Consider the following 20,720-nt stretch of genomic DNA (forward strand, 5'->3'; position numbering starts at 1 on the left):
ATAGAAACTCTCCTAATCTCACCACATGATGCAATGAAAGTCCAAAGCAGTGCTCAACAAAAGCTTTTTGCAGAGATCCATGTAGCTCCTGTCCTCCAGAGTGGACGGGCCTCGAGCCTGCTGTCACCAGTTCAGAGGTTTGGAAGTAAAGATAACTTTTATTTAAAAGAGGAGGGGGGAAAAAAAAAAAAAAGTTGCTAAGCATTCTGGCAGCACTTGTGTTTTTTCCACTCACTTCCTTTGATATACATGGATTTAGTGCCGACTTCCTTTTCCTGCCCAGGGCTGGGGGCCTTTCCACAACAGCGGCTGGGCCGGTGCCAGCAGGGCCTGGGCTCGCTCTGGGCCAGCCCTGGATTGTGTCGGAAGGAGTGAAAGTGCTCCCGGGCCTCGGGGCAGCCCCACGGCAGCTCCCGGGTTTGTCTCCACACCACTGGGCTCTGAACCTCACGGGAGCCCCGTGGAGCTGCTGGGAAAATGGGGTGGCAGCTCTGAGCAGCACCTTGTGGACTCTGTGATCTCGGGTGGTCTCAGAGGTCTTCTCCAACCTTAATGGTTCCACGATTCTGTTAATCCCTTTTTTTCACATGGTTCACCCTCCATGCACTCCTAAGTCATGCCAGCATTGTTTTTCTTTGTGCAGTCCTCTCAAAGGTGTTCTCTGCTTTTTATCCCTCTCAAAGGTGTTCTCTGTTTTCAGCCCTCTCAAAATTGTGTTCTCTGCTTTTCAGCCCTCTCAAAGGTGTGTGCTCTGCTTTTCATCCCTTTCAGAGGTGTGTTCTCTGCTTTTCATCCCTTTCAGAGGTGTGTTCTCTGCTTTTCATCCCTTTCAGAGGTGTGTTCTCTGCTTTTCATCCCTTTCAGAGGTGTGTTCTCTGCTTTTCATCCCTTTCAAAGGTGTGTTCTCTGCTTTTCAGCCCTCTGAAAAGTGTGTGCTCTGCTTTCCAGTTCTCTTCTGCCAGCGTTTGCCTTCACTCTTTATTACAACAACTTCAGTAGAAAATATTTTCCTTGGGAGAATATTTGCTGATCTTTACCCATCTTTCACAGCACCTGAGTACACACAGTTAATTAAAGACAGTGTTGTAAAAAGCACAGCTTGAGAGCTGATCCTCAGCTGCTCTTCCTGACTTCATGGGTGACCTCAAGTAGATTGACTGGACCACAGCAGTTCCAGGAGCTCACAGTGGGAGCTGTAGGTGGATAAGTCACTGCAAAAAGGGGGTTTGTTTCTTCCTGTGTCTAAAGTTTCATCTTCTTTGAGATCTGCAAGGAAAAATAAATCCTAGGACTAAAGTTTCTCTCAGTAGGTAGCACAACAGAAACACTTTAGGTAGTGCCATTAATAGATGATTAAACTATTTTTCTCATCCTTTGGCCCCTAAACACACTCTCTGTTCATCCAGTTATCCAATTAACAGGAATTGCAGAGTTGACCTCCATGTGGTTTTGCCCAAACTGACCACACAGTTTGATTTTTCACGCAGCAAACCAGAAATGTTGGGGTTATTTCCAAAGGTGACAGTGCTCCCATGTGACACTGGAATTGCTCAGTGTCACTGCAACTTGCTCAGCTGATGCTGACTAGCAGGAATGTGCTGTCACTCAGGATAAATTGTACTAACTGATGCAAACTTAGAATAAAGACAGAAGATGGGTTGCCCTGACAAGTGCTTTGTTTAGTGGAGGTTGGCAATGAGGTTCATGCTCAAAAGCCAGGGATTCCTGGAATCCTCTGCCTTCCCTGAGGTACTGAAATTATGCTCAGAAAGTCAAGCAGGAGAGGTTGGGAAGAGCAGAAGCTGTGTTAGGAGCTTCACCAGTAACCATGGGGTGTCTAAAATGTCACTGCAGGTGCTCATCAAACAGTTTGTTTTTTGACATGACCCCTCCTGGTTCCATGTCTGTCCAGGCTGTCAGGATCACTCCAGAGCTGCTGTGGTCATGGAGGTGGAGGCCTGGTGTTAGAGGAGATACTTAGATTTTGTGTCCATGCACGTGCAGTCTCATTCCAGCAGCGTAAATCTAAGGAATATCCTTCTCCCTGGCCCAGGCTCCCAGAACACAGGGAGGAGTTCCCCCCCTCCGGGGTACGTTCCGGAGAGGCAGCAGCGCATCGCCCGGCAGGGATCCTACACCAGCATCAACAGCGAGGGGGAATTCATCCCAGAAACCAACGAACAGTGTGTGAGTATGAGCAGGAGGGAGGGAAAAAGCACGTCCAGCTTGTTCAGGAACTCTGCTGGGATCTGGGCCCTCCTCTTCACTCTCAGCTGTGGTTGCATCAGCACCGTGAGGACGCTGGAACAAATTGCCCAGAAGGTTGTGGCTGCCCCATCCCTGAAAGTGTTCAAATCCAGGTTGGATGGAGCTCTGAGCAGCCTGATCTAGTGGAAGGTGTCCCTGCCCATGGCAGGGGGTGGAAGTGGATGATCTCTGAGGTCCTTTCCAACCCAAACCGTTCTGGGATTCTAAAAGTGCTGCTTTGTGCATTTAAACTGCTTCCAGTTGCAGCTGTGTGAGTTCAAAGCCTTTGGGTTGCCAGAAGCAGTTACTGTGTGTGCTGGGGTTGCCTCTCCACTGACTGAGCAGTTTTGGGGCTGTCACACATGTGTGCTCAGGTTTCCTAGTGCCAGGTTTGGGTGACCCTCTTGCTTTTGAAACTCTGCTCTCCATTCAAAAAAGTAGGAAGTGAGGCCAAAGGGCAACTTGCAGGTGGAGGCAGCAATGCAGCAGCACCAGCAGAGACTGTTCCTGGAGGCAGTTGGGATCAAAATGCAGCACAAGGCTGACTAAAACTTCCATTTTTCACAGCAGAGTCCTTCCAGCACCTAAAGGAGCATCTCAGATTTGATATGAACTCAATTTCTGTGGGAGATAAGGGAAAAATGTGCATTTAAAAAAGGCTTAGACTCCCTTCCTCAGCTGGACTTCCTCCAGACAAGCAGTAGTGGGCTCTGATCCTCTTGCTCTGAGCCTCTCCTGAGCACTGGACTGCACTGATGTTGCCTTGTGATTTCTTCTGTGTTGCAGATGCTGGACCCTCTAAGCAGTGCTGAAAACTCGGTGTCAGGAAGCTGCCAGTCCTTGGACAGGTCAGCAGACAGGTACAAATGTACAAACTGGTAGGAATGTGTGTGCTCAGATTGAAATGCCAGTGGTACTCAGGCAAAAGTCTGGTTTCCATCTCATAAATTTTCTTGGAGAGAAAGAAGAACTTATTTCCTACCTATATCCCAATATATTTCTTAAAGAGAATTAACTGTGTCTTAAGGCTGTTTTATTTTCTGGCAAAACCATAGACCAACAAAACTGGTGCTTCAGTGGCTTTAGGTTTTAAATACAGAGTTCTAAAGTGAGCAGTCTGTGTGGAGCCAATGCTCTGAGAACATCTGGCTGCAGGGGATTTAAACCTCTTCTAGACAAGGCTTTACTTGTTCACTTAAAAAATAAAATGACAAAAAAATACCCCAAACTATTCTATGGTTACAGAAATAGATCATTGCACTAGATTGCTATGTCCTGCAAGATGCAAAATTAATTCCAGAGGTAAATAGGGAGGCTCTTTCTTTGAAGAAGAGTTTGTCATAGGTTGATGCTCTGGGTCTTTTTCTTCCCTTTTTTTTTGCTGTTGGTGTTGCTTGAGGTGCTGATGGGCAGCCAGAGGTTCTATTAACTTGAATAGCAACTGTGGCTTCCCAGCACCTGTAATACTGGGCTTCAGCACGTTTTTAGGATTCCTCCAAGCTGATTGCTGTAGGTAGTGTGTGCTTCTATGTCAAGCACTTGAGGTTTGGATTTGAAGCCATTCACTTCCTCCAGTTTATGGAGTCACAAGGAAACACTTGCAGTGAACTGGGTGTGTGCATGGATTCATTTGTTGAGGGGACATTGCTGATTTGTTACCTGTCCTCCTCTCCCCTTTCTCTGCCTTAAGTGAAGAAGGGGAAGCAATAAAAAGCTTTCCTGGTTATTTGTTGCTGGAGTGGCATCATCTGGGAAAGTTGTTGTTTGTGCAGTGGGGAAGGAGTCTCGTTTGGGAGTCTGAAAGCTCTGTGAGGCCGTGCCATTTACACTGGTTAACAAAACAAGTGCCAGTAGCATGGCTTTGGCACAGGTTGAGTTTGTGTAATCTCTTGAGGTGTGAAAGACCTTGTGCCAAGCAAGGGGCCTTACTTAGGCTTGCTGGAGGAGCGCTGCTTACTGGGGAGAGACACAGGGGTTGGAAGCAGTGTTGGTGTTCAGGCTCTTGTGCTGCTGGGGAGAGGAAAGTGCACCCAAGTTTTCATGAGAGGAACTCTTGTCCCTCGTGGTCAATCTCTGCTGCCCTGTAAACAGTGTGCTGCAAGTGCTGCTCTGTTCTGCTCTTCCTCTCAGCCTTGGTTTTAGCCTTCCACTTCCCACGTCTGAAGGAGTCACTGAATCTTATACCACAGGCTGGGGAAACACTGAATAAATGGCTCAAAGTGAACAGAAAAGCTGACAGCCCACAGTGGGAAACAGTCTGGTTAGCTGGGGCTTAGCCTGGCTTTAGCTTTGCAGATGGAGCATAAAATCATTGCAGGGACGTGGATTTGGGAGTCACCATTTCCAATCCGCAAAATGTATTCACTCGTATTTTTAAAGCCCGTGTAGGTTTTGCTCTGGTGGGCAGCAAAACTTATTCTTGCCTTCTTTCTTTACTAGTCCTTCTTTTCGGAAGTCACGGATGTCAAGGGCACAAAGCTTTCCTGATAATAGACAGGAGTTCTCAGGTATGTCCCTGCTACAGAGGTTGCTGGCATTGTATAAACAGAACAACTGGGGGTGTGTTGACTGAAAAGCTGTGAAGTTATTTGTTACCTCTTCCTAAAACCCTGCTGCTACAGGGAAATTCTGTCATTAGAAGTTACACTTTTTGAAGGAGGCCTCACTCCTGTCTTTGCATCTCCCTGCAGACCGGGAGAATCAGATCTATGACAAAGCAGGGAAAGGTGGGACTTACCCTCGGCGCTACAACGTCTCCATGCAGCACAAGGACTACAACGATGGTGAGTTGTTCTAGGACCTTTCATTCCAGGCTGGAAAAACAAGGTGAAGCAATGGCAACCTCTAGGAATGAGTGTAATTCCCAGCTGAAGAGCCTGGAAGTGCCCCGGGCCTTGCAGTGAGTGCTGGAGTTGATGGTACTGTGCGTGATGCCTCGTTTTCGTGGAAACACTCTATGGTTGTTTGTAATTCTTGGTTTACTTTGTAATTCTTTGTTTACTTTGTGCTTTCTGGGAATATCCAGGCTGATCAGGGACTGCTGGGCTTGGGCAGTGGACAGTTATTAGCCTTGGCCATATATAGCAGGTTCCTACCTCAGGGATTCATTATGCTTTGCTAATTCACAATGCAGACTTGTTTCTGGGTCTTTTAAATGTAGCAGGGACTTAAAGACTTACATCTCTGCTCCTCACATGGCCTTATGCAAATTAACCACTCAAAATTTCATGAGGTGCAAGTCACCATAGTCTTTGTTTATGGTTTTTATTTCCAAGTCCAGGCACGTTATCTAGAAAGTCGTTCTGGGAGTCGTCGTTAACCAGCCTCAGAGCTTGTGTTGTAGCCTGTAAACCAGATTTTTGGTTTGGGAGGCAAGTTTAGATCTTGCACCACAGCACTTGAGGGCATTACAAAGTGTTCTGGGAGTGATCCAGAGCTGTACTGAACTCAGGCAGCACCAGCCCTGAACTGTTATATTTTTGCATCTCGTCTGTTTGGCAGCAGGTTCTGCTCCGTGGGAACAGAGCAGAACATGGCTTTTCTCTCCCTTCTTCTCCATCACCTTCCACTTGCAAGCGTCGATTTAAAATTTCTCCCGTTCCCCCCCCAGGCCGGAGGACATTTCCCAGGATACGGCGTCACCAAGGGAATCTCTTCACCTTGGTCCCTTCCAGTCGTTCCTTGAGCACCAACGGGGAGAACCTGGGCCTGGCCCTGCAGTACCTGGACCCGCGGGGCCGCCTGCGCAGCGCCGACAGCGAGAACGCCCTGGGCGTGCAGGAGAGGAACATCCCCACCAAATGTGAGCGCTCCCTGACCCCAGCTGGGAGCTCCAGACCCTACATAGAGTTTGGTTTTAACAAGCCATTAGAACCACATCGTCTCCCGGCTGTGTTTTGAGGCCAGCTTGTCTCACCTACAAGACACGTCTTCTTTTTCTTCTCTCTTTTTTTTTTTTTTCTCCACTGTGGGCTGGTTTTTCCTTTAGAAAGCCTCAGAAATTCAGCTAAGAAGTAAAAAAAAAAAACTTCATTGAGTCTTTTCAGGGCTCTTAAAACAGTCAGACAGGCTTGTTTATTTTCTTGATACATTAACATTTGTAGTCAGGCTTATGGGTTACAGTCATTTTACCAGTTGAGAGCTGTATATATTTCACATGCTCTTAAGTAGGAAGATTTACTTCTGTTGTAATAGAATCCCTGAGCTGGTTTTTTGGACAACTTGCTATTATAAAAAAAGAAATGGAACATAAGTCATTACTGATGAACTTCAGATATCCCATACAGTAATTTAGGGATCAAAATGAAGAGTAAGCTTGCAACACTAAAATACTGACTGGCAGTAAATCTGATTAGATTAGACATGGCAAAGCTAATCTCTCAGCTCTTCTACATTTTCACACTGTCCAGATGGCTGGTTCCTGTCTTTGTTTTTAGAGTTTCTTGTTAGATACAACATAATTGGATGCATTGCACTGCAGGAGACTGGTAGTGTTGCTTTCAAAGTTGGAGCTGAAGCACTGGGGTTTTGAGTGATATGCTTTGGGATTTAGAGCAGTCTGGAAAACTGGGCTCAGGAGACTGCTGCCTGTGGAATGTGAGGACTCCTAATTCCCTGTGGATGTAACCTCCTGCTGGGGTGTTGGAGGTGGCTGCTTTATTTGGGGCTAGTGTATATTTTTATTGGAATCTGGTTGTTGAGCAGCTGAAGAAGGTGCACAGACTATGCTAACCTTACAGCCCCCACTTTATCACTGTCTAGTAGGGAATTATGACTTTAATTTTTCTGCTGCAGAGAGAGCTTTGCAGTGAAATCCTTCCCACAGGAGAAGGAACCTCGAGCTGCCTTGACAAAGACCTCAGAATAATGTCCTTCAAGTTGTCCCAGCAGTTTAAGTCATTCCCAGCTGGGTGGAATTGATTTAGCAAGGCTGATCCAGCTCTTCCTCACCAGATGCCTGTGATAACTCCAGGTCAAGGGTCGGAAGATGCTCTTTAAGTGCTACACCATCTCCTAAAGTACTGGGTTTGTAGAATCCACCTGCTGGCAGAATGAAATTTCATCAACCCCATCAAATAACTTTTCTGCAGTACATATTTGCAGGATGTTTTGTGGTTTCATTTTAATGGGACACCAGTCAGCAGGTCCTGAGATAGTTGGATTCCAGTCAGAGCTCTGCCACCGGCTCCCTTACGCCGGGAGAGTGCCTCGTGTTTGTTCAGCTGCAAAACACCTGGCTCAATCCCAGTGTGATGGAGATGGGTCCTTGAAAAGGCAACCATGGCTTTTAAATAGTGTAACGAAATGAGGAATTATTACTGTTGTCTTTTAGCTCCAAGTGCTCCCATAAACTGGCGACGAGGGAAACTGCTGGGCCAGGGCGCCTTCGGCCGCGTGTACTTGTGCTACGACGTGGACACGGGCAGAGAACTTGCAGCCAAACAGGTCCAGTTTGATCCAGAGAGCCCTGAAACCAGCAAGGTAATCCTCATCCCAGCTTCTAAAATCCTGCCAGATCCTGCAAAATGCCTCTATCTGTCTGTCCTTAAAAGCTGGCATCTTATATTTAGTTCCTCCTAGGGTTTCGAGTCACGTGGAGAAGAATAGGAGCCATTTAAAAATTACTTTTTTGTATTATTAACTTCAGCCTGAAACTAAAATCCATTTTCTGGCTTCATTTTTGGCTCTCCCTTCTCAGCTTTCTGGTTTGTTGCCAGGTTACTTGAGGAATACTAGACTGCCCTGTGTTCCTGGTTAGACATGGATGTGAATGAAACTAAACCCAGAAAGAGTAGGAGTTTTTTTTCTTTTTTGAACAAAAAAAGCTGCTTGCACTTGCAAAACCCACTTCTGGGTTTATATGGTACACCCTGTATCAAGTGTGTTAATTACCAGTTTTCACTTCTGAATTCTCTCTGTCCTTAAAACAAATTGAGCTGTGGTGTGTAAATTAATCAAGAAGAGGGATGTGACAACACAACAGTGGAGATGGGAAGGGTCACCTTGAACTTAAGGGATAGCACACAACTCCCTGCACAGAGGGTGCAGCTGGAATGGCTCTTGGGTTCTCTGCTTGTGTTTTAACAATGTACCAGTATCCCAGTATTGAACAAGTTCACTTTGAGCTGAAATAACTGATCCGTGAAGATTTAATTATTCTGATTTTATATGGGATACTGGTGCCAAGATAAGTCTTAAATTGGGAAGTTCTCAGTTCTACCATGTCTCTGCTGTAAATCAGACAGTAACTCTGAGCCAAGGAGGAATAGGCTGGAAAATATCTTGAAGGCACTGAAACCCCAAACCTGAAATTATCACTTGGCCTGATCAAGTAGCTTCCTGTGGTTCCATGTGTCCCAACAGCATCCAGGTCCTTGCTCTGAGGAGCTGCATCCTCTCCCAGAGTGAGAGCTGAACCTGACACCTTCCAGTGGCAAGGCTGGAGAGAGTTAAGTGGGACTAATTTGGGGGAAACCATTGTTTCCATAAATTCTCTTGCTTCAGTACATTTGATGTACCTCCTGTTCATTCCCTGGATTCAGCAAGAACTGGATACTTTTCCTGGGCAACAAACATCTGTGATTCCATCTGAAATTGCTGGAGAGCCTCTTTGCCTTTGTGCTGTGATACCCTGTTGTCTGTGGCAAGAGCAAAGCAAAGAATCAATTTGATGTACAGAGCTGCAGGTTCCTTGAAGTAAATAAGAGAGGAGACCTTTTGTGAGGTTGATTCCAGTAAAATCATCAGTGTGAATCAGGGCAGGACTGGGTGACAGAAGTTTAGGAACTCTCAGCACCTCTGGTTTTGCTCTCTAAAGAGCTGAGATTCCTACAGGGGGATTCCTGGCAGTCCTGTAGCTGTAGTCAGAGCTGTTTAATAATTAACACTCCCTGCCCTCAGCTCAGTGTGAGAAGAGAGGTTATACCTGTGTTGTGAGTGAAGAAAATCAAGACAAGAAACAGTTTTTCTGGTACTAAATCCATATATGATACTGCCTTTTTTCCATCAAAGCTCCCACACCAACACTTGCCTGCTGATTACACAGCAAGGATTCATGTGAGGCACTAGCAGTGTTTGCCTTTTCCAAAGCCATGGATTAGACTTTTCAGTGCAGTAGTAGTTTCATCCTGCCAGTGACGTGACAAATTTATTGGGATGGACTATTTCCTGGGGCTGCAGCCTTATTTTCTCCTTCAACATCCATAGGAAGTGAGTGCCCTGGAGTGTGAAATTCAGCTGCTGAAGAATCTCCAGCACGAGCGTATTGTCCAATATTACGGCTGCTTACGGGATCGGGCAGAGAAGACCTTGACCATCTTCATGGAGTACATGCCAGGGGTAAGAGCTGGCCCAAGCAGCACAGTCATGGATCACAAAGGGAGATCTGTGGGTTTGGTAGTTGCTTTATTAGTTGCTGTGATCCCCCTGACTATGTCGTCCACCTTAGACCCTCTTAGGGCTGCCCCTTCTCATCCTGGGTTATAAAGCTACCACTTTAATTTTATTTATGTCCAAGTAACCTCTTTGGGTTTTTTCCTTCAGTGTCTTGTACTTGAAATACATTCTCTTTATTAGTCACTAAAGCCAGTTCTTTTGTTCAGTCTAAATTTGTCCTACCAAAGTACTTTAGAGGACTTGGACCAGCTTGTAAATCATAACAACTGAATCACAGTCATGATCCAGCAAATGAGGCTAAAACTGACTCTGCAAAAAGGGAGACTTTTGACCTGGATCAGTCTGCTGAACTATTTTATTGCTTGTCTTCACAACCAGTTGTACCAGCAGGGAGGAAGCAGACAGAACCTCCTTAAGCTATTTTTGCCATGAAGCCTGTCCTTGCTGTTCTTCAAAAGGGCTCCTTAGGGCAAGATGCTCAGAGAGCCTCATGTGAAGGCTTTAGAAGAGGCCAGAATTCCTTACTGGGCTGGTTGGGTGTATAACAGAGTCATGGCTCGTGGGAATCGAGTGGGGACTGCAGGATCTGTGGTCTGTCCTTTCTTTGCCAGCGTTTTCTGTTTGCTGTTGGTGCAGGGGTCAGTGAAGGACCAGCTGAAGGCGTACGGAGCCCTGACGGAAAACGTCACCCGGAAATACACTCGGCAGATCCTCGAGGGAGTCTCGTACCTTCACAGCAACATGATCGTGCACAGGGACATAAAGGGTGAGATCAGCTGCTGATTTAGATGTACCACGTGCCAAAGAAACTCTGTAAAGAGACCAGGTGTTAAGAACTCAGTATCCTGGCTGGGGCTTCTGAACGTTGCTTTGCTCAGTTATCCCGTTTTGGTCTTATATCCACGTGCAGGACTTAGGGAAGGTCATGTTCTTGGCTGGGGAAGGGAAGTTGGGGTGTTCTCTCTACAGGACCTGAAGGAAGTTGGTTATAGTAAGGAAGTCTGGAAGCCTCTAGTTCTTAGGAACACTCCTCATCTTTCTCTCACACTCTGGCAAGCCCAAGCTGAGTTGACACCTGACTTTCACTGATTATTTTCACTGTGGATTCCCCTCTGATTTCCTCCCAGCTTGGCCACAGTGCTGTTTCTCAGGTGGCTGACATTCCAGTTGCCATAAGGGCTCCATGCCTGCTCCTGGCAGTCCTGCTGACCTCAGGCCCTTGTGGCTCTCCTGCCTCCTCTGTGTGAGAAACCTCCAGTCTTCCACAGAGAGCCTGTGATTAGTTCTTAATCCTCCTCTTCCCAGTATAACCCCATGGAGCCAGCCAGTCTCCTTAGGAATTACTGTCAGCAGATGTGGCAGACACCACACAGACTTTTCTGTGCCCTAGAGGGACCAAGAGGGTTGGTGGCTGCAGGAAAACTACCCCTTGTTCCTGCCTATAAATCTTCATTGCATCCCCTCTTTAAGCTGGCAAAGAGAAACGAGCTACTGATCCTTGAATAACACCTTATGGGCTGCTCACTTGGGGCTCTTTGCCAAATTGTCTCCTACCTGGTGGGTTATTCACTGGTTTGCACCCACCTGAGCCAGCCTGTTAACCTTTCCTTCAGGGATGCATGGACAGACTTGGCATTCTGGACTCAGCTCTTCGTGTGGGCAAATGAAGTGATAAAACTCTCCCAGCACAAGTGCTGGTTTGAGAGCAGGGGGGTTTTGTGTAGACACCCACCAGATAATGCCAACATGGGGTTCTTGATCTCAGAGTAGCTTTGGAGGAAGAATTGGTTTTGGTGTCTAAGCCTCAGTTTGTGTCCACATACAAACTAAGCTCTAAAGTTTTCTTTTTTTCCCTGGTGCTTCATGTTCAGGACCTCTGACCAAGTAAAGTGAAGATTGACTTGTTTATTGTAGGAGTTCAAAGTGGTTTAATTGGCTACATCTGTTACCCAGCTGACCAGAAAGCAATGCTTGCAGTCACCAAAGCAGCATCCCAATAAAATCCTTCTCTCCACAGCTCTGTTCTCTCAGCCTGTGGCCTGGGGGCCCTGCAAGGCTGGCTGAGCTGTTTACAGGCACTGTAACAATGCTGGTGCTGACTCAGCTTTCGTTTCCCTCCCCCCTTCACTTCCTTGTGCTTTTCCCTGAAGTTTTTCCCATTTACAGCCATTAGCAATTGGCTTGTCTACAGCCTGAACCAAAGCAGTGGTGTTTAGCAGGTCACCTGAGGCTTCATGGGGAAGGAGCCATACCGTGAGCACGGGTGTTTGGGGTTGGACATCGGCTCCGGAGCCGCGGATCCAACAGCTGGACCGCGTGGAAACAGCTGTCTTCGGGTTTTGTTTCTGTGCAGGAGCCAATATTCTCCGTGACTCTGCTGGGAACGTGAAGCTCGGGGACTTTGGGGCCAGCAAACGGCTGCAGACAATCTGTATGTCTGGGACAGGCATCCGCTCCGTCACGGGCACTCCGTACTGGATGAGCCCCGAGGTGATCAGCGGGGAAGGCTACGGGAGGAAGGCGGACGTTTGGTGAGCCTTTAACTTTCTGCCCATAGCTCAGTCGATCTGGAGCCAGACAAGATACATCCTGCCATCCATAAATCCAAACTCACGTTTTGTCTGGATGAGAAGTCGAAGGCGAAGTGAAGTCGTTGGTTTGAACTCAAGGCATGACCTGCTGCAGGCTGTGCTTTGCAGTGTCAGCCCCCAGCTACTCGTTTAGTTTTTCAGGAACAGTTTTAGTTTTTCAGGAACAGTTTTAGTTTTTCAGGAACAGTTTCCACTCATTCTTCCCTTGAACTGGTAGCTGGTTGTTTGCTCTCTGACTGGTGCAACGTTGTCATCCTTCTTATGCTCTTGGGTGGGATTCTTGGGGTGTCTTGTGCAGGGCCAGGAGTTGGGTTAATGATCCTTGTGGGTCTCTTCCAGTGTAGGATATTCTGTGATTCTGTGATATCCCTTAGAAGAGCAACTGAAGGTTGTTTAGGGAGAGCCCATTCATTTAGTTTATAAAATGAGTTATGCTTAAAACGTACTGGAAATGAATAGAATTTGAGCTTAAAAGAAAAGATGCCCAAACCTGGAATAACACAAAAGATCCAGATCAGATCAGAGATGATCTGCATGAATGGAAACTGTGCCTGTGCTGTTATTGGCACAGCCAAGAAACAGCCTCTATCAAAAGAGCAAAATGGTCCTGTGCCAAAATGTTGAGTTTGGAGGCCTTAAAAAGGTGAGATTATAAAACTAAACTGAACAACAGCAACAAAAGGTCTGTTTGTGCCTCCACAGTAAAGAAAGGCCTGTTCCCTGAACAAGCAGGGAGTGGAAATGCAGCTGAAATGTCTCATGTGGAAAGAGTTAAGCTCTGCAGACTCCCCCAGTTGGGATGCTTGGGGAGAGATTGGAGCACGTGCCCTTCCCCCTGGGCTGATGCAGTTGTGGATTTCCTCTTGCTGCTGACATTGGTCCATTCCCATCAAAGAGTCGCTGCCGTTGGCTGGGCTCCAGTTCCTACAATCCCAACCATTATTCAGGGGGGTCAGAATTTTCCAGAGCAGTTGGTCCCAGGGTGGATGTGTACGGCCGAGGGGCTCAGAAACGTAACAGATCCATCCACCTGGCTCTGAGCCACTGCTGCAGGCCCCTCTCCAATTTTCTTTTTCCTAAATAGCAGAATATGTGAGCTATTTGTTATTGCTGGAGTGACTTGACATGAAAAACATTCCTGCTGTTTGCTGAATATCTTAAAGAAACCGGATCTGCTTAAATGGTATAAATCAGTCTAAACAATAACACATCCCTGCTTGCTTTTGAGCAAACCCCCAGCACTTCAGCACACATGGTTTGCATTTTCTGTACTCTCCTCTAGTAAGTCTGAAATGGCTGGAAAACTGTAAAATTTTCACGTTGGATTTTAGATCTTGTCAAGAAATCAGTTCTTGCATATTCACTGAATTTAATTCCTTTCCTTCCTTGTCTTGGCAGTTGATGCAAGTCTGCCTCTGAAAATGTCTTTTCCTTGGTTTTCACCTCAAAAGAGGGTTTAGTTTAAAGGTAGAGGAGGCAGTTTTGCCTTCTTAATGGAAAGACTGGATATTAAAAGTTCACTGACTGCTTTTGCTTAATCTATGGCCTGGAGGAAGCAATTAATCCTTTTGGAATAAAACCCAATCACTGCAGTGCTGCAGAACCATCTTCCCTGGGAAGGTATTGGTGTCACGTTTGCCTCAGAAAGGTGGCTCAGCCATGTCCCCAGAATCATGTTCTTGCCTTGAAGAACCCTGCAGAGCCCCATTAACTTTACAAGGAATTTTTCCTTAAGGTAATGATGCGTCTGTCCCACTGGGATTTAACTTACTGCCTTCCCAGTTTGGAGCTGTTACGACTTTAATTATTTTTTGACTGATGCTTGGTTTCTTGTGGAGGTGTTATTAGGTTGTTTTTTTCCCCACGTGGGCATTCCAAGGTTGTGACTGAGAAGGGATTTTGCTGAAATGGCTTTGTGGGGTCATTGAGCTTTGATTCACTGGACCTTGGTTAAAAAGTCTGTTGCAACTCAGCAAGTCAAGCACCTGAGCAACCTGATCTAGTGGAGGGTGTCCCTGCCCGTGGCAGGGGCTTGGAACAAGGTGATCTCAAAGGTCCCTTCCAACCCAAGGCATCCTGTGACTGTAAGTGCCTTTGAGTTACAACAGTAGCAGCAGCACCTGAAGAACTGAGGTCAGATGGTGCCTTCAGGGACACCTCACGTGTACGTCCTGTCCCCTGTTAACACAAATGTTTCCTGAGAGGAGACTTTGAGCGAAGGGGAGCAGGACAGATGGCACTTCCCAGAGCCACAGTGGGACCAGCCCCCCTGGCTCAGCACTTCCCTGCTCTCCTGGCAGCAGGGAAAGCAGCAGTGCTGGCAGCTCTGGCTCTGAGCTGGAGCACACGTGGGGTTTGCTGAGCACAAACCCATTTTAGAGCCGTTCCCAGAGCTGCACCTTGCTGTTGGCTGCTTGGAAGCTCTCCCTGAACACTGTGCTTTATTGACTCGATCCTCACTTGTGTTTTTCCTGCCTGCTTTCCCAGGAGCCTGGGCTGCACCGTGGTGGAAATGCTGACAGAGAAGCCCCCCTGGGCAGAGTACGAAGCCATGGCCGCGATCTTCAAAATCGCCACCCAGCCAACCAACCCCCAGCTCCCCTCCCACATATCAGAACATTGCCGGGACTTCCTAAAGCAGATCTTTGTGGAAGCCAGGCACAGACCCTCTGCTGAAGAGCTGCTCAGACACCAGTTTGCACAGCTCCAGTACTGAATTACCTCCCTTGCTCGCAGCTCCTGCTGGGCTTTCCGTGCCCTGTCTGGTCTCGTTGCAACTGCCCGTTGTGGTGCTGCATCTTCAAAATGCCAACTCAGCTGGCCTAGTCCTTTGGGGAAGTTATGCCAAGGAACTTGGGGTCTGCTCTCGTGCCTGATTCCTCAGTTTGCTGGACTGATGTTCATCCTGCCAAACGGCTGGATTTTTGCCCTGAGATACCTGGATGTGCCCTTGCAGCTGGCTGCATGTTTTCTGCAGGCCCGGGAATGGGAATCCAACAAGTTGGATCCACTGGTTGAACGTGAAGAAATCTGAAGCCAGGTGGGAACTGGGAGAGCTCCACTCTTCAGAACAGAAACATGCAACAACCTCCAGACCAGCTCTGTCTGTGTGGGTGCCTGGTTTCCACCAGGGGCTCCAGAGGCATCTCCAGTCCCTGAATCCAGCCCAAAGCCATGTGTCATGGAGCGTGCGCTCGCTATAGTATGATATATTTTTCTTCTTAAGTATTCAGCATCTGAAGGTGTTCAGAAAATATTGATTCAAAAGTATGTGAATAGTGTTATTTTATAATGAGCCCATGGATTTTGGGGTGGGGGTGAGGGAGGTCTTTCTAGCCAAATGTCAGGATAATCAGAAGAGTTTCAGCAGAACGCAGTCGCTCCAGGGCCTGGGGGAAGGACTCTCCCACTGACGTTGGAAAATCCAGAGCTTGATTTCCAGGGTTTGATCTGCCCCAGCATTAAGGCAGTTTGTGTCCTCATAGCCAACAAATTCGTGCTCCTGCTTCCCTCTCTGGAGCTGCTGGGTCCAAACAAAACCCCTCTGGGAGGGAGTTCTGCAGAACAACTTCCTGCTGCATCCTGCTGCATCCTGCTGCATTTTTGGCTGGTAACGTTTTGCCATCCTTTAAACCAAAGATAGTCCATCTGGTGCCCAGGAATTTCCTTCAGCATCTCTTTGAGCACCTGGCTAATGGAAAATCGAGTTTTTCATGGGTAAATTATCTGGACACTCGTTTTCCTTGGGCACAGGAAGTTGGAAGCAAACTCAGCCCTTCAGTGTGGTTTGTTTTATAGGTATGCAAGTGGTTATTTAAGACTTCCATAAAATGCCCAATTTAAATAAGCTTTTTAGGAGTTAAGTCAAACAAGGAACCAGAGAGAACATTCGAAATGGTAGCAAATATCTAAAATTACCTGGAGATCCCCACACAGGTGCCAGCAAAACATATCCAAGTGATTTTGCTTTTGAAAGGTACCACAAGTCTGAGAACTTGAGTTCCTGATGGCCTCAGACCCTCTGTGTTGGTTTAGGCACTAATAATCTGTGTTTCACTCATAAAAGACCATCAGTTTTTAAGTGCTGAGGATTCGTGGGGTAATTATAAGTTATCTCTGAGAAATGAAACTAAGAAAAGCAAATGTTAATTAGCTAAAATGTTACTCTGTAAGGCAACACTAAAGGTGTTCTGCTCTTGTATTGGAAACCATATTAAGGCTCCACACACCTCCACTCTTCTCCCCCATAAAAACTTGAAAATTGCTTCATAATGCAGTAAAATTAAATTTTTAAATGAATGCTAATGGCAGGATAAGGCAACTTTTAATGAAACCAAGCTCCTTGAACACACAATAAATAGTGTTAAATTAAAAAAAAAGGAAAAAAAGAACCCTAACCAAAAGTCCTGAAAGGATTTAACAATCCGAGGTGTTTTTCCTGTGCCAAACCCACGATCAGTGAGAGCTGGTTTTCCCCCCTGCACTGCGACAAGGATGCACTGCTCTGCTTGCAGGCACGTAGGAGATACCTTTCCTGAAAGCCCTGGGTCCATAACTTATTTGCTTCTAGTGAGAGCACTTCTATTGATCTTTTCCCAGCCTGGAACCTGACTCCAGGTTGCCGAGGCCCTTGGCCTGAGTCCTGGCCTGCACTTCACTGTTGCACTGAGGGGAAGCGAGGGCGCGACGCTACTGCTGGGGTTGGGGAGCCTTTCACAGCACTTTGCTGGGGAATGTGAGGTCATCCCTGGAGTCTGGGTGACAGGATTAGGGGGATCAGCACTCCTGAGGGGCCCAGCATCACTCTCAGGCCTTGCAGCCAGCACCTAAACATACCAAAGATTGGGATCTTTACTCACCACCCTTCACCCTGCAGCCATGGGGAGCACGGTGACGTCTGCGGGGGTTTCTCTCTCTCCTTGGCTTGTCCTCACCAAATTGAGACCTTCTCCCGTGATTTTTCCTTGTTATCCCACACGCTGCGTTCTGGGAGAGAACAGGGCATGAGGAAATGGTGTCACTTTTAACGTTTCAAAGCAACTCAATCCTCAGGACCCGTCGTGGCTTTTACCTCATCCGCGTCACGGGAGGCTGTTCCAGAGCAGAGCAAAGAGCCCCAGGGACTGATGGGCTCAGTCCTGGCCCTTCCCTATGCTGAGATGTGCCTACTCTGTGTATCCACCTGTATTCCAGCCTGTAGTAATGGAATTAAATAGCTGTACAGTGACAGAGAACATGGGGTGCCAGCTTGGACTTGTGTATTGCAGCCCCCGGCCCAGCGCCGCCCGTTCGGCACAGGAACAAGCCAAAGCATTACCTGTCTGTTTGGAGATGCACTTTTATGAATGTAGTTTATATCGCTCTTTTTTAGCTCTTTTTACATCATGTAAACAGTGATGCCTCATACTTTTTTTTTTTTATTTATATCGTAAAAGATCATATTTGATGATTTTTATATATATCGACTGTTAACGGGGGGGGAGGGGGGCGGGAGGAGGAGGGGAAATAAATTTGACGCCTTTATGAATTTAAAAAGGAAAAAAAAGCAGCTGGTTTTGCAGAGAATTTGCTGATGGTTTATAACGAGTAGAGCCAAGCCCAAAATGCTTCTTTGTTTCCTCACAGCCCTCTGGAAAAGGAAGATCTGGATTCCTGAGTCCACTGCTCCGATGAATAACTTGGGGCTGATATTGATCCCGTGGGCTCTTAACAGCCCTGGCAGCAAAAGAGTTTCAAGTGGACATGAATGTAATTATGCCTCAAAATTGAATTACATCTGGCCTCTTTATGCTGGCAGAATTGGGAAAAACTGGGAATAAACTCATTCAGGGGAGGGTGGAGGAGGAGTGCCAGGCTGACAATAAGCTATTGTGTCCAGTCCAAATGTCACGTGGAGTTTCCTGCTGTTCCTTCCAGGGAGGGAATATTGAGTATTAGGATCCTTGATGGAATATTGAGAATATAGGGAATATTGAGTATTGGGATCCTTGATGGAAGGTGCTGCAGAAATGGAGGATATTCTCTTTGACAAAGAATTTGTCAGAGTCCCAGTATCCTGAAACGGTTGAAACTGGGCAGAAAAATGTCTGAGATTCCCATCAGAGAGGAACTTGGGGGATTTGGTTGTCCCTGAGTTTGTTAGGAAACAAACTGGGGGCATTTTGGGCTTGGTGTGACGATTCTGTGCATTCCAGGTTATTTGCTTGCTCTCCAGAAGATCTGAGCTTTGCCCATTCTAGTGGCAGTAGGTTGCAGCAATTTGGGTTTACTTTATTTCTGGAGTAATATTCCAAAGGACTTGATGCTCCAAACAGCTCCTGCTGCCATTAATTACCAACACAAATTGCCCAGGAGGGAAACTGGTACCTGCTCAGGTGACACATGTTATTTCCAAGTGCTCAGAGCTGGGATAACTTGCCACATAAAAACCAACATTCCTGTTGTAAACGCAGGTTTGGGTGGGCACAGGGGAGCTGAGTGAGGTCCCAGGGACTGGGGCTCACCTGGAGCTGGATGGAGAGGGTTGATCTGCCACCTTGGCACCTGCCCTTGGAGCTGGGAGTCAGTCAGGCTTTAATTTTCAGGGAAAAAAAACCACATGTCCTCTGTGTTTTAATGGTGTTTGGGCTTCAGGTGTTTAAACCCAGCCTTGTTTAGGAGCAGATCTCACTGGGCAGCTCTGAACTGCCCAGCTGGCAAAGGCAGCTGTGCCAGGGGCAGTTCAGAGGTGAAGGAGAGGATTTTATCCTCGCCATAAACACTGCAGAGCAGGGAGAAATGGCTTTAACCTGGATTGTGCAGAAGACCTTGACCCAGTAGTCTCTATATTCCGACCGGGGGCTTGCAGTGCAAAGCCAGGCCAATGTATCGTTTTATTTACAATAAAATTATCATTTATATGAAAGCCTGTGGTGGTGATGGTGGTGGTTGCAATCCAGCACCTCTTACTTCTGTGGAAGTGGTGCCTCAAGACAAGTCAATAAAGCCATCAAATGTTCTTCCTTCCCACCGAGGACCTTAAATGAAGGAGGAAGTTTTTCCGTTCTGGAGTTTCTCCCTTGGGACAGATGGAGAAGTGTCCTGTTTGTGGTGTTGCCTCTTGGGTCAGGTGAGTGTGTGTCCTCCCCAGGGCTGTCCCTGAGGAATCTGGATGGTCTTGCATTGGCTGTACCAGTGATTTGGGACAGGAGAAGCTTTGCTGTCCCTGAGTAGGGCAAGAGAATGGGGAACCACGTCTCCAAATATTTTCAGGCTCTGTTTTTTTCCAGCTCACTATCTTAGGGAAGGACAGAAATAGTGCTGCTATAAAGGCTCACTTTTTCCTGTTTAAGCAGCTCTTCCCCTTCAGTGTCACCATCACTTGAGCAGTGTTTGAGTGTCACCAGGGTCCCTTGAGGAACTGGCCTCCCCAGCCCTGACCACAGCCTGTGTCTAATCCTTTTCCCAGGCCGGAGTTGTTGTCAATTAAATACTGAAATGTTTGTCCCTGTAAAATGTGAACAAATCAGGATTAAGGGGTTGACCAGCTGATGCAATAGAAACCCTGCACATGAGCCAAGCACGTGTGTGGGGCTTGGGGCTGTGCCAGGACAAATGAGAACCATCAAGTGGAGTCATCCCAGAAGAAAAATGTCTCATGGAACCAGAATAAACCACCTCCCGCTGCCTCCTGACACCCTCCTTGTGTGTCAGAACCCACCAATCCTGCCTTTGCTGAAGGAGGGACTTGGGAATTCTTCATTACCTTCCCTTGAGGTTCTTCCCAAGGCTGATGCCTTCCTTCTCTCTTCCACTTGGGGTGTTCACTGGTGATATTTGCTTTGTGAACATGGGATTCACATCTCAGCCTTGTCTGATGATCTGTTTTCTCCTGGACTCCCATCCTGCTCGCCCCTCTCAAAAGTAAGTAGCTCCACAGTAATTCTGCTTTCCATGGATACAGAGTGTGCATTCCTGACTGGAATCTTCCCCATAGAACCACAGAATCTCCTGAGCTGGACAGGACCCACTGGGATCATCAAGGCCCTGCACAGGACACCCCAAGAATCCCACCTGTCATGTGGTGGTTGAGCAGGGACTGGGAGAAAAAAATACCTGGAGCCTCAAAGGTAGAAATGATCGGCCCCAAAACACTGACTAAAGCACAAAAGAAACGCAGCAAAACCCCTCAATTGCCTTTTTATTTCTTGTAATTTGTGTTGCATGCCTTGTGTTGCCCAAGGGAAGGACTTAAGGTGAGTTTCCTCTCTAAATCCACTTCTGAGGCAAATGAAATTTAAACTCTCTGCAGAGGTTGCCTGTGCTGCACTGCTGGGGCTCTCTGTGTTGGGATAGGGAAGTCTAAACCAGGAACAATGACTTCTGGATTTAATATTGGCGGGGTGGGGGTGTGTTGCAATATATTATATCCAGGAAATGCTGGCACGATCCTCTCTCGTGTCACTGGTTCTGCTGCTGATCCCTGCCTGGTGCTCTGTGTCTCATCCA

At 47.1% G+C, this 20,720-nt stretch overlaps 1 protein-coding gene across 2 annotated transcripts in view; it reads left to right on the forward strand.

The window, feature by feature from the left end:
• Positions 1 to 19,137, forward strand: part of MAP3K3 (mitogen-activated protein kinase kinase kinase 3) — a 40,594-nt gene extending 21,457 nt beyond the window's left edge. The window contains exons 8-17 of one of the 2 annotated variants that reach the window (XM_017833337.1): positions 2,054 to 2,187; positions 3,034 to 3,107; positions 4,687 to 4,754; positions 4,938 to 5,030; positions 5,858 to 6,049; positions 7,580 to 7,728; positions 9,454 to 9,585; positions 10,279 to 10,408; positions 11,996 to 12,173; positions 14,721 to 19,137. In XM_017833337.1, coding sequence (XP_017688826.1) covers positions 2,054 to 2,187; positions 3,034 to 3,107; positions 4,687 to 4,754; positions 4,938 to 5,030; positions 5,858 to 6,049; positions 7,580 to 7,728; positions 9,454 to 9,585; positions 10,279 to 10,408; positions 11,996 to 12,173; positions 14,721 to 14,949 — 1,379 coding nt within the window. In that variant the 3' untranslated portion in view covers positions 14,950 to 19,137. The remainder of the gene's footprint in view (positions 1 to 2,053; positions 2,188 to 3,033; positions 3,108 to 4,686; positions 4,755 to 4,937; positions 5,031 to 5,857; positions 6,050 to 7,579; positions 7,729 to 9,453; positions 9,586 to 10,278; positions 10,409 to 11,995; positions 12,174 to 14,720) is intronic. The other variant, XM_017833338.1, reaches the window with a different exon arrangement.
• The last annotated feature ends 1,583 nt before the right edge of the window (positions 19,138 to 20,720 follow it).

The sequence above is a fragment of the Lepidothrix coronata genome, unplaced genomic scaffold, assembly GCF_001604755.1.
Source record: "Lepidothrix coronata isolate B3197 unplaced genomic scaffold, Lepidothrix_coronata-1.0 Scaffold213, whole genome shotgun sequence".
NCBI lineage: Eukaryota > Metazoa > Chordata > Aves > Passeriformes > Pipridae > Lepidothrix > Lepidothrix coronata.